Raw genomic sequence first — 12,989 nt, 5'->3', positions numbered from 1 at the left:
GGGCAGAGACTTGGTGTCGGTAATGGGGGGGGGGCACAATCAGGCGATGACAAAATCACACACATAAATCGAGCATTTAACAAGTTATGATGATGATGGTTATTTATGGGATTTGATTTGAAATCAAAATTGTAAAAACCAAAAAATGACCTCTGAGGCAAAACTCGTGCTGAAATGATTTTCAATTGATGAGAGAGCTTCAGTGCAGCCGCTGCAGGGTTGTATTTATGCTTTTCACTGAATCTTCTGTGCGTGTTGTGACCTGTTTTAATGGGGGTCAAGTCAATTTATTCCGGAAATAAACGGTGAGGTTTTTACTTCTGTCGTGTACTTCATGTCCTATTATGGCCACAAGCAAAGATATAATCCCACTGTGTCTCTGTGAGTGGTGTTGTCAGGCATGTTTTTTCAGTTCAGCAGGGGAAAAGGTCACGTGACAGAAGACAGTTTGGTCCAAACACAGCCGAGGGATCGAGGGAAAAGTCGAGTCCTACCTGTCGTCTTTTCTTCCTCCACTGCAGATCCCAGATGTCCTTTTAAACACCATGTTTTTTTTTAATTGGTCCCCAGGGTGCCGCCCACCCACCCATCTGCTCGCCAGGTGGCCAATCAGAGCACTTCTTACCTGCGCCCCGAGCCACCTGGGCCTCTTGTTTACAGGTGCGTGCCCGGATGTCACCTGGGGCAGCCGGCGAGGCGGGAGGGACAGGTGTTGATCCCGCTGTCGGATCAGTGCCGGGAAAGTGACTGGTGGAGGATGAGGTGGAGGCAGATCTCAGGTCAGTGCTCTGAGAGGGAAACTGATCTCAAAACCACAAGACAGGAGGCTGCGGAGACACCTGGAGCAGTGGGAGCGGTCAGGTGGAGGAAAATCTGTCAAAGTGCAAGACGGGGGAGCCGCACAGCAGAGAGAGGAGTTCGTTTTTCCCCAGAAGAGTTTTCTAAAAGCAGGGAGAGAAAGTCCGGACTTCACGGAGCCGGAGAAGAAACGCCACAGCTTTTTAAAGTGTCGTGGCGTTTGAGGGGTTCATACAGAGTGGAAGTGGAAAAAACCAACCAGCGGCCTCCAAACAGGACAGGTAAGCTCTCTCTCTTTAAGGCTGCCACCAATGATTAGTTAAATTACTCATCAGTCTGCTGATTCATTTCTCGATTTATCGCTTGGTCTTTAAAACAGCGAAGAACACGTTAGAATTTCCCAAAGCCCGAGCTGATGTCTCCATCGAGTGTTTCTATTCCATTCTGCATAGTTTAAAGAAAAAGAAAAAAAAGAAAACAGCAAATCCTCAGTATTAAGTTGTTAAGTTGGAATTGGCACGGTTTGGTGTTTTGTCTCAAACCAACCAATCGATTATCAGCATAGTTCAGATTAACTCTCTGTCGATCAAATAGTCGTCTCAGCTCCAGTAAAGTTTGCTGTCCAGCTGTGACATACATACATCTTACATTTTTATATACTGGAAGATGTAGGAAGGTGCAGTAAACATCTGGTCAATGTAGACCTATTCGGTTTTGAATTTCTATCCATTATATTCTTACATATTTAGTCTTTATTGCACTTCGGCCTTAAAAGTAGAGTCACTGGCTCCCCTGAGTTTTAAGTACAGAATTTAGAATAGCTTCAGAAAAAAAAAAAGCAAATTAACAAATTAAATGAATAAAATGTCAAAGCCACTGAACAAGAGAAAATAGAAAAACAAAACGTGCATTGTAGTGAAATAAAACAAACACAAAAGGTTCCCCAGACACAACTGTCAGCAGCCTTCACTAATATTTAGTTGCAGAGCCTTTGGGAACAATGGCAGCCTCTAAACGTTTCCTGTAACCATCCAGAAGCTTCTCGCTCCCGTCCGCTGGTAGTTTCTGTCACTCCTCCATCGCTCTGCGTTCAACCTCTTCCAAGTTTGCAGGAGTCCTTTTTGCAATGGCAGATTTCAGCTCTCTCCAAAGGTTTTCAATGGGATTCAGGTCAGGACTCACTGCTGGCCAGTTTAAAACACCCATCTTTCCCTTTTCAGCCATTTCTTTTGTGCTGCTGGACGTGGTCTTTGGGTCGTTGTCCCGCTGAAAGACCCAAGACCTTCGCCCCAGACGAAGGGTTTTCTGACACTGGGTAACACATTTCTCTCTAAAATTCCCTGGTGATCTTCTGATTTCATCTTTCCTTTGATACGTTCGATGCCTCCAGTACCAGAGGCAGTAAAGCAGCACCGCAGCCTGATAGAACCTCCACCATGTTTTACTGTAGGTAGGTTGCTCTTTTCCTTAATGATTTCATTTCGTCGTCGCCTATAAACAAACTGATGCACTGTTTTCCCAGAGAGCTCTGCTCTGGTTTCCTCTGTCCATAGAACATTATCCCAGAAAGACTGGGGCTCATCTAGGGGAGTTTTTGCAAACAGTAGTTTTGCCTGTTTGTGCCTTTCTTTCAATGGTGGTGTCCTCCTGGGCCTTCGCCCATGGAGCCCTACCTGGTTTAGCGTGGGTTGTAGGGTACGGGCTGAACCCACCGCTCCAGATTGATCCAGATCAGCCCGGAGCTCTTGAGATGTCTTGCGTGGTGTTTTTTCCGCATCAGCATCAACCTTCAGACTTTTCTCATTGAGTTTCTTCTTAGCGCCGTGTTTTATGACTGTGAAACGTCCTGATGACGTTACGAACTGTTGAAACAGGGATTTCAGGATCTTTGGCGATCGCCTTGTAACCTTTGGAATTGTTTTATTTTATTTATTTTTTTGACAATAACATCTCTGACGCTCTCAGACAGCTCTCTTGTCTTCACCATTGTGAAAAAGAAACCGGAAACAACCAACCCCTGTCTATGTAGTAAAACCACCATTCATTGGTTTATTCAGGTCATGTTAACACTGAAAACTATCAACAGGTGAGTCTAATTTGTTTTTTCATTTTGTTTGAGGAACTAATTTAAATTCATCAAAAGGGGGCCAGTCTGCATTTGTTATTTAACAGCTTGTTGACACATCAGAAGATCCCTGTCTGGAAAATTTGCAAAATAGCAGCAAATTTTGAAGTTGAATAAATGAAATGAAATTCTTAAGTTTAATTCAAAGTTTAAAATGCCTCCTGTCTGTGGACTTCCTCAAGAATTATTTAAAACAATTCTGCCTACTTAATCTATAGAAAAGAATAGAACTTGTGGTGGATTATCTTTGACTCACCAAAACATTAAAGCAGCACAAGAACATGAAGCATAAAACAAGTAACGAAGAAAAATATACACTACAGATATACACAAAAATGTAGACTAAAGTCCCAAAGTAAAACGACAGAGAAAATACCTAAAAGATAAAACATCAAACCAGAACACAAATTACTGAGGAGGAAGATTGGTGGCTCAGTTTCATGAGTTCAAAATGCTGCTTTCACTTGAAATGAAAGACTTCAGTTCTCAAACTGAAGAAATAAAAGACGAGAGCTGCACCGATTTAGATACAGTGAAATAGAGTAGAAATAAAACACTTCAATAAAATAAGTCCCGCAACAACAAAAAAACTACTTAAAGGCAATATTAACAAGAGTCTCCACCATGTTTCTTCAAGCAATTTAAAGAAGCTGCATGTTGGATATTTATGAGCAGGCTGGTCCATAATAAGGACACCTCTCTGTACTTCCTTGTCTTAATTTGGTCTTTGTCTTTGTCTAAGTATAGTGGTGTAAAGACAGTCTCAGCCTTTTAAACTAGTGATAAATCATAAAATCGAAAAGAGAGCGAGAGCCAATGTAAAGAGGCTAAAGGGCGATTGACGTGTTATATAGTTATTGGGTGGTAATTTTGCCAGTGGATGAGTCTGTAAATTTCACCGCACCGTGAAAGTAAGTGAAAAATGTACAAATAAACTGTCGAGCGAAAAGAGGAGAAATATGATCCAGTTGAACCAGTTTAGACAGCAGCTGGTTTTCACTCATATATAACCACAGATGAGAAAAAAACCAAACCAGGAGGCATGCGGCCTTTACATTTTACAGAAAGAGAGCAGCCATGTTGTAGTTGTTTATTATTGGAGACATATATGAGTCTGTTCTGTAACGAGGCCTGTGATTCTAGAGAGGGCTGATAATTACCCCCTCTACCTCCTCAGGACAATCATGATGTCGCCAGACGACCGAGCCCTGGAGGACCTGTTGTACGGCAGCGACCTTGGTGACGAGGCGGAGGGGTCGGGGCTGGGCGGTGGCGTTGGCGGTGGCGGCGGCGGCGGGCCGGCGGGGGTGGAGGAAAGTGCTGCTGCAGACGACGTGAGCACGGAGACAATAAGATGACTATTAAAGCTGCAATGTCCATACAGTGATGCGAGGTTTTCCAAATCATCAGACGTTCCTTTCAAAATGTTGTCACTATGTTGTGCTGCGTTCACTTCCTGCCTCCTCAGCTTCACAAGGCTTTACAAATTCCCCTCGCCGCCTTCACATCATGGAAGTTTTCATAATTGCCACTCTCCAACCTGTAAATACTCTTAACAAAATCGTCCAGTTTGAGTCTACGGATGAAAATCTTGCGCTCCTCTGAAAGTGACCCTTATTCGATGCTATTTCAATCCCCCACATTATTTATTTTACCTGCACAAGGCCTAGTCTGCCTGTCACTCAACATCGGCTGAATATTGGAGGGTTTTACGACAGACTTGTTGCTATGAAAGCTTCAGAGTCATAGCAACACAAGAAGATACAGACAGTACTTGATAATCACTTCAGTCATAGTGACAAAGACTAAGAGGCAAATATTTTGTGTAACTTTATCTGAAGTCTCTTTTCTGAAGGTGCTTTTTCATGAATAGCTTATAACCAGAGAGGAGGAGGAGGCTTTAAACACATCAAGCCTCCAGTTGTAAAGTTGCACATTGTGGCTTTAAAGGTTGCTGTCTTCCGATCTGGACGGGTCGGTTGAGGATTCTGAACATAAAGACCCTGTGTGCATTATTTAAATCACACAAGTTCTGTTTTTTGGATGTCATGTGCCGTGCGCTCGTGAAAAGGAAAACTGTGACCTTTCGATTTCATCGCGGCTGGTTCTATTTCCACATCAGATTTGGGTAAAAAAGCCTCTACATCTGTCTAGTTTCTGCCAACGACACCACTGATCTCTAATTTCTTGTAGAAAAAGAAACAAAATCGGTCTCTCCATCTGTCTCAGGCTCTGACAGCCGTGTCCATCCAGGGGCCAATGATATGCGCCGGTTGCGGCGAGCTGGTGTGCGACCGCTTCTTCCTATTGGCTGCAGGCAGGGTGTGGCACGGCGCCTGCCTCCGCTGCAGCCAGTGTCAGTGTGAGCTGCAGACGCACCCCTCACTCTACTGGAGAGACGGAAACATCTACTGCCAGCAGGACTACTGCAGGTCGGAAACTTAACTAACTCAATCTGTTCTTTTCACGTTTGGTTCAAGTTCTCTGAGTTTCATCTTCTAACTCGGGACTCGGTCTTTTGGGTCTTTTTTTCGTGTTGTGTTGTCAGGTTGTTTGGAGGGGGTCAGTGCGCTCGCTGCCTCCAGCCGATCCCAGCTTCTGCTCTGGTCATGAGATCCGGTGAGCTGACCTACCACCCCCAATGCTTCTCCTGCCAGGTTAGTTTTGTAAGAAAAACAATTATGTTACGCTTTCGTGCCTGATCCGGAATTAGTTCATCCTGTCTTATTATTAGTATTAGTACCATCGGTATCGAAGAATAAATGCAGATATTTTTGAGACAATGAACATGTTTTCCAGGAGTGTGAGATGAAACTAACGCCTGGGAACCTGTACTGCATGCAGGGCCAGAACCTCTACTGTCAATCGCACTATCACGATGACGGGAGTGTGCCACTATCCCACGATCCTCAGCCCAAACCGAACCTGAAAGAAGGTGAGACTCTGTTTGTGTGTGCATTGTATTTATGAAATATGCCCCAGTTCCACCTCTGTTAACTGAGATTTTGTACTTTTGTAAAATTACGATGTCCCGTTTGGTCAAATCTCTTGCAGAAAATGACGAATCAAGCATTTATTAAAGCTCGGAATAAAACCAAGTTTGTCTTTAACAGCAACAAACTGTACATAGAACATCGACTGTCCAATACTACATTGTTTTTGTCCCTTATTGTCTCAATAGATTGGTTGGTAATTCTGAAAATGCCTTTCAGTGATGCCCCGCAAACTTTGTTGAAATTTCTTTAATTTACATTCCACTCTCAACACATTTAAAAAATAAAATAAAATAAAACGCAGCTTTAATGTTTGTGAAACACGATTCTTCGTCTTTATGATAATAAAACGGCAATCGAGAATGTAACAATGTAGAGTAAAAGATAAGTAAGAGATTCTGGCTCAGACAGTAAAACCGTAAAACCAAAACCAGGAGCTAAAAGATGCTAAAAAGCTTGTTTTAAACATTAAGTTGCATTCAGGCCTGAGCTAGACGGCAAAAACAAACCTGTACGTGTGTGTGAGGACAGCTCCAAACCAGGTCTCGGGTGAAGGGGAGGAGTCTGTCAGCAGTTCAGAGCCACGACTGGACGACCGGGTGACAGGGGGGCGGACCCGCAGGCGGACGAAGCGAATCAGGACGTGTTTCCGCAGCGAGCAGCTCAGAGCGTTGGAGTCGTATTTTGCCCAGAAACACAACCCTGACGGTAAAGACTGGACCTGCCTCGCACATAAGACCGGCCTGCCCAAGAGAGTCCTGCAGGTGAGAAATACAGGTCATACCGCAGACTTTAAATGTGTTTGATCGGTCACATCATCCTGAACCGCGGCCGGAGGGACAACTCAGTTTTTCATCGTTGTCGCTCCGAACATTAGAGTGGAAATTAGCCGCCGGCAATGATGTTTAACTACTGAGTTTCAGCTGAAAGTCCACGTCCAACGTCGAGCCGTTTTCATGCTCCTGCAGACAAGACGTGTGGCAATAAGACAGTCCGGAGGTTCGTGGAGACTAGATACCAGCGTTCTCCTTTTATATATATTTTTATCAAGTTTTTAACCAGAGCCATCCGGTCTAATTCAGAGACGGTGTAGAGCTGCATGTATATATCTGCTTGACTTTGACACTAGAAGACGGTTTTCACATTGATCCGCTGAGGGAGGAAAGGTTCTCTGTGCTCACCTTATACACGCCGGACTAAAAGCGGAGATATTTCAACGTCTGCTGCTTTGATTTTCATTTACATCCGGTGCCTTGCTTAAAAAATGTTTTTGTGTTCCTCTTTTTCACGTGTGAACGCACACACCTTCTCTCTCAGGTGTGGTTTCAAAATGCTCGGGCCAAACTGAGGCGGTCCCTCAGCGCAGACGACTCCCAGGTCGACTTGCCCTCTGCTGCCCTGAGAGACGTCACCTTGGCGACCAGCTCCCCGGCGCCGCCCCGCTCCCCACCCGACCAATCGCAGCCCTTCTCCACCAGCACCATCGACCAGCTGCAGCTGTCCCTGCTCACCGCCCCGCTCGGCGACCCCCCGGTGACCCCAGCCATCGACCGGCCTCACCAGCTGCAAAACCCCGCCTTCTTCCTGGACTGCGATTCCCAGAGTGCAACAGGGTGTATCTCCTCTCTGGAGGCCTACGAGGACTTTGGGGAGTCAGGAGGAGGTGCAGAATCCGAAGCTGATCCCGATGGTTCTTTCAGACCACATTACTGCTAGTCAATGGACCTTTACACTGCTTCAACACTGTGAATTCAAGAAACAAAAAAAAAATTGCTTTTCAAAGTTAGAGACGAGTTAAAGTTAAGCCCCTTAAGATTTCAGCTGAACTCCTTTAATTTGAAGCAACTGTGTAACTGGTTTTAATGTTGTGGCTGATCGGTGTATCATCACAATACACAGCCGTGTGTTGTCCACATGCAATTATTGAACAATCGCTGAGCCCTGAAAATGAAGACGTCACTCTGGGAACATGCTGTAAGAATTTGTCACCATGTCTGGCATTTTATAGGCTGAATGATTAAACCACTTATTTAAAAAAGTATTGATAGATTAATCAATAATAAAACAAATCACTAGCTGCAGTACTAGGTAGTCACTGTTTTGCCTCTAGAAAACGACTTTACATCGGTTTTTGATGTTTTTGTCACTGGACATTACCACGGTTTCTTCATGAGCATCAGATTTAGTCAACATTTTAACTGTGATTGAATTTTATAATAAACTCACAAACGTGTGACAATGTGGAAGCAATGTCTCTCTAGTTCGACCAAAAAAAAAAATCTTCACTCAAGTTCCACTTACTGGCTTTTTTTGAGCTTTCAACCACTTTGCATGACCTGAGAGCGGAACATACTTGCTCTATGCAGCGACCTGTTGTCATGTGACCGAATCTCAAAACTTACTGTAGGTCCCATGACGACAGTTGCACAAACTCCACTTGCCAAACAATTGTTTCCGAAGGTCAAGAATGAACTTTCACGCTCAATACTTCTCTGATTTTGCGCAATGTGTTTTGTAGGTTTAAGTGTTTTTTTCCACCAACAGCAAACACTTAGTAAGTACAGGTTCAAACGGTCGTGTTTCACCACGGCTACGTTCATCAGATGTGTCAAGTTCTTCTCTGCTGCCTGTATGATAGAGCTGTCACTGTGTTACGCTTGAATAGTGAATAAAGCATCAACTTGTTTTACCACAACCTTCCTCCGGGCCTCGTCTTCCCCGCCAGTTCTTCGTGTAAACATGTAGAGTTGAAACAATCTGTTGATGAACGAAATGAATCAGCAACTACTCTGATTTGTTTGTCTCGGTCATTTTTTTAAGTAAAAATGTCAAACATTTGCTGCTTTCAGCCTCTCAGTTGTGAGAATTTTCTGCTTTTCTTGGTCTTTTTGGTTTACAAAAACTATTTATCTTTTTTTGTTCAAAGAAAACAACTTTTACTTCTGACATCAGAAAACTGTGATGGACATTTTTCACTTTTTTAATGACGGGTCAAACAATTAATCTGTTAAAGGAGCCCCGTGGCGTTTTCTTGTAAACAAACAAGGTTTATATTCAGTGTTTTCCACCAATCGTTGAGGCCTGACAAATGTATTTTTGTGTATTTCCTGTCTCAAGGTCAATTTTTTTAAAACCTGAAACCTGCATTTTTTTTACATCCATCAGTGGAATAATGTGAAACCATTGGCAGAAATGTGCGTCACGTCACCCACGTGCTTGTGTATTTTAGAGCACATGAACGTGAACAAACAAAACAGGGACCCGCCCATAAAAACATAGTGGTCAAAAACATCAACAGGCTACCTTTAATCAAGAGACTAACCAATAATAGATAGAGGGAATTATGTGACAACAATAAAGGTGAATACAAGACTGCAGTCACCTGACATACAATTAAAGTGTCAAGGATAAAAACCCAACAAAGCTAAGAGCTTATTTCTATTAGGAACCTCTTTAGAGAGAGGAAAACTTTAAGATGACGGTTTTTCAAGTCGGGCAAAACACAAGCTTGACCACAAAAAACAGACAGAGACACAAGACTGACTGACACAAACAGACAAGACAGACGTGTGAATGAGTGTTTTTACATGTACGAGTATCCTAGATAGGATCAGGTTTTTGGAGTATCCCGGTTATGCGTTCAACATGTAAACATCACATCCTGGTTTCAGAAACCTGGATATGGCCCCTGGAGCACTCTGACAGAGACCAGGAATTCTCTGGCATGTAAACACCTGATTAAGGTTTCTGGAAATTCTTTGTTGGTACAGACCATAGTGGCTGAGCTGGTGAGAAATCAAGACACACGATCAGAAATCTAGACACTGTTGGAATCGTGTGATATACAGGGAAGTGGATAACCAGGTTTCTCAAGATCACTGTAAACGTCAAATCCTGAATAGGATCAAAACCAGGGTTACGACTCAAAACCAGGGCACTACAGCATGTGTAAATGCACTCATTGACCATTCATCAACCTTTTTTTTTACCAAACGTTTGAAAACCCCCACAGTCCGCTGCCGCTTCAGAGATCCTGCAGAACAGTTCTGGGGTCTGCAGCCTTATTTTAATGCTCAAAATCTGATTTCCAGAGAGAAACTGGGAAACACGCAAACACGTCAACGTCTGATCGTCCGACTGCTCTCGTTTCTTGATACGTCGAACTTTCTTTTAGCGATGCTGCCCTATCTTCAGATCGTAGCTATTAACTCGGTGTGTATAACAAACCAACGAAAACAAGGCCAGAGTTTTCCTGACCCGGAATGATCTTTTAAACATAATGATGACGCTCATAGATGTTCAGGGTGAGTTTTATGGATTTAAGCCTGCCGCTTTAAATTTTAGGATTCAGAACAAATACAATCTCTCTCTGCATCATTCAGTCTTCATTCAATCCTGAAGGCTGAACTCGCCACAGACACATAACTGTCACATAATTGGTTGCACTTTAAATTAGAGACTAGAGACTAACTCATTCGGTTTGAGGTTAGTAGTGGCTGATGGTTCGTCAACAAGATGACTCCTCAAAAACCGAGCCCGTAACGACATTGTTTCAGGCGTGACTGTGTTTTCCCAGCGAGACGACCTTCATGGCATCCACGATGACAAAATGCAAGACAAACGGCCCTGGTCTTCCTTACTGTCTGACCGTCTCTCTCCGTGTCCTCCCCCTCTCTCCCGGAGACTTTCTCTCCACAGAAACATCTTAATGAATTGGCTGCTTCCTCTTCGTGAATTGCCTCCCCAATCAGGGGGCGATAATTGCAGCGACTCTCTGGGCCTCGTTGTTGAAGTGGACCGAGGTTTCTCAGCTGAAAGAATGAAGGTTATGACAGTTGACCGTGGATCTTTGCGTGCGTCAGAGGGGCGAGGGACCAATGGGTAACGGCAGCCTGTGACCTGAGGGGCGGCGGGGGAGGGTGCAGGGCACGCGGCTCTTAAGAAGGTCAGAGGCGACAAAAACGTTAGAGACGATACGGCAAGTTAGACCGCGACACAAGGTAAGAGATGGGACTTTGTGACGCGACTGAACTGAGTTTTCTTGTGTCGTTTTTTTCCCTCTTCCTCTTCATTGATGCCGACACATGTAAGCAACTGCTTTGGCCATTTCCTTTTGTTCTTATGTATACTTTGACACTCTTGAGAAAATGTTTCTAACAGCATATTTGTGTCAGCTAAGATGTTTCTCGCCGATCCAGCTTTGCAGGCGTTGACTTGGCAGCATCTTGAATGGGCTTTATTTGTCACGAATGCGGATGCGAGACCATTTGGCCTGATGAAGGTCCAGTGACTGAGAGCTTTATAATTACGTTTTTTTTTCCTTTTAGTCTGAAGGACATTACTCTGACTTACGTTTCTGACATTTTCATCCTTTCGAAGAAAAGTTTTGTTGCAGACAAATGTGGAAAGGGAAACTGTCGAACTTCAGCAGCCACTCAACGTTTCTCGGTATTTGTGCTGTTTAGATTTCGGCTCCTTGGTCATTGGGTGTTTGAGAGTGATTTTTCTCTACAGAAAGGGGTATGAAAGAGAAATTAAACAATTACCCTTGGATATTTCTGTATTTTGTTGGGAAAGGTCCTGACTGTTCCTGATTCCATTTTTTTTTTTGCATCCATGCTTATTTTTATCGGATAAAATCCCAGTTGTCCAGATACGTATATATTCCACTGACGAGGTTTTATGTTTCTAAACGTATGTGCATTTTGTCTTTTTAACAGGTCTGCTAGCAGAATATCTCAAAAGCTACCATCCACATTTCATTTGAAATTAAAAGTGTTTGGTTTCAAGTGTTGACCAGGATCAAAACGCACGATCAAAGCATGACCAAATTTGGAACATATGTCGACGATCCCATGATTTTTGTTTGTCTTTACATGCCTTACTTTTGACCTGAGACGCTTACAAAGGTTCATATTTGTGTTGTCAGTGCATGTTTTAAATACTTTTCCCTGATTATGTCTTTAAATAATTGCCTTTTTCTAATTGTAATAATGTCATATTGTTTCTGTTACACTTGCTTAAGATGCTACTGTTAAACTAGTTGATTTGCATGATGTGAAAGTAATAACAGATTTTTTTAAAAACACACACACACGTACAGAAAATAATCTCCTGATGATTACTGAGTTCACCTGTGACCTGTTTCTAACTTCAGATGAGACCATTTTTCCATCTCAGTGCCTGTCAGCTCACCCTGCTCTCCCTCGCCCTCCTCTGCCCCATCCCACGGACCGTCACATCATACCCGGTCTCCCCCTCCGCCCTACTAGCCACAGTGGACGGACCTGAGCTGGAGTCTGCCCTCCTGTATCTCCAGGCTGCTCTGGTGGACCTGAGGGATGATGGGCTTGTCCAGTCTGAGGCTTGGGCCAAGTGGCCTCAAGGCACTCTGCGAGCCTTGCTGGAACCTGTGCAGGAGGCGGAGGAGGTCGGATCCTGGGAGGAGGAGGCGCTGCTGAGGGCCCAGAGAGGAGACCTGATGGCCCGGCCCCTGTCCCCCTTCCCTGGGGGTCACTCCCTGGAAAACATCTACTATCAGGACGGAGGAAATGGGGAGGACGGCGGGAAGAGGAACGAAGCTCTGACCTCCATCGCCGGAGGGCTTCAAGCTGTCAGCCGGGAGAAAGGGGGATTTGGTTTCCGCTTCGGGAGGAAAAGATGGACTGACCGGGGATGGAAGGATGAAGGGAGGGGAGGCACAGAGGAGGACAAGTGGGACTGATGAAGGATTGGTTTTTTAACGGGAAAGAAAAGGGGAGTTTGACGGGAGAAAATGAGGGTGACGCTACGAGGAGATGATTCAGTAAAAAGGCGTCTCTCTATACGAGGGTGGTGATACACTCAGCAATTTTTTTTTTAGGCAACGAACACTGCTTCCAGCAACAGGCAATACACTGACATAAAAAATCAAAATGTTTTTAAATGATTCATGACAACCACATGTTGCCGGAAAAGTTGCCCAGTGAGAAGTTTGGTGCAGGCTGGTTTTAGGGAATATACAGGTTTCACTTTATGCCCCCGTCAACGCAGTGAAATCACCATTTGATTTAAATTTGAGAACAAAACTATAC

The 12,989-nt window shown here is 44.0% G+C and overlaps 2 protein-coding genes across 3 annotated transcripts; both read left to right on the top strand.

Moving 5' to 3' along the window:
- The first annotated feature begins 673 nt into the window (after positions 1 to 673).
- On the top strand, positions 674 to 8,556 carry LOC120786126 (LIM/homeobox protein Awh-like). 2 transcript variants are annotated; one of them, XM_040121291.1, is made up of 7 exons: positions 674 to 1,079; positions 4,101 to 4,257; positions 5,153 to 5,355; positions 5,472 to 5,580; positions 5,723 to 5,858; positions 6,448 to 6,680; positions 7,234 to 8,556. In XM_040121291.1, exons 2-7 carry the CDS (start codon positions 4,108 to 4,110, stop codon positions 7,630 to 7,632), a joined length of 1,230 nt encoding a protein of 409 aa, XP_039977225.1. In that variant the 5' UTR covers positions 674 to 1,079; positions 4,101 to 4,107; the 3' UTR covers positions 7,633 to 8,556. The 2 variants fall into 2 exon arrangements, with proteins under 2 accessions (XP_039977225.1, XP_039977224.1); XM_040121290.1 differs by lacking the exon at positions 674 to 1,079 and having other exon boundaries at positions 4,036 to 4,257.
- Positions 8,557 to 12,073: 3,517 nt separating this feature from the next.
- Positions 12,074 to 12,640, top strand: LOC120786473 (pyroglutamylated RFamide peptide). Its single transcript, XM_040121946.1, has one exon. It carries the CDS (start codon positions 12,074 to 12,076, stop codon positions 12,638 to 12,640), a length of 567 nt encoding a protein of 188 aa, XP_039977880.1.
- The last annotated feature ends 349 nt before the right edge of the window (positions 12,641 to 12,989 follow it).

This window comes from Xiphias gladius, chromosome 24 (genome assembly GCF_016859285.1).
Source record: "Xiphias gladius isolate SHS-SW01 ecotype Sanya breed wild chromosome 24, ASM1685928v1, whole genome shotgun sequence".
In the NCBI taxonomy this organism is placed as follows: Eukaryota; Metazoa; Chordata; class Actinopteri; order Istiophoriformes; family Xiphiidae; genus Xiphias; species Xiphias gladius.
Note: the sequence above shows the minus strand (reverse complement) of the source record. Positions and strands in the feature narration are given on the sequence as shown.

Coding starts and splice junctions, on each gene's coding strand:
- LOC120786126 (XM_040121291.1), top strand. CDS start 4,108: ATGATGTCGCCAGACGACCGAGCCCTGGAGGACCTGTTGTACGGCAGC. Junction 4,258..5,152: donor AAAGTGCTGCTGCAGACGAC/GTGAGCACGGAG, acceptor CATCTGTCTCAG/GCTCTGACAGCCGTGTCCAT. Junction 5,356..5,471: donor TGCCAGCAGGACTACTGCAG/GTCGGAAACTTA, acceptor TTGTGTTGTCAG/GTTGTTTGGAGGGGGTCAGT.
- LOC120786473 (XM_040121946.1), top strand. CDS start 12,074: ATGAGACCATTTTTCCATCTCAGTGCCTGTCAGCTCACCCTGCTCTCC.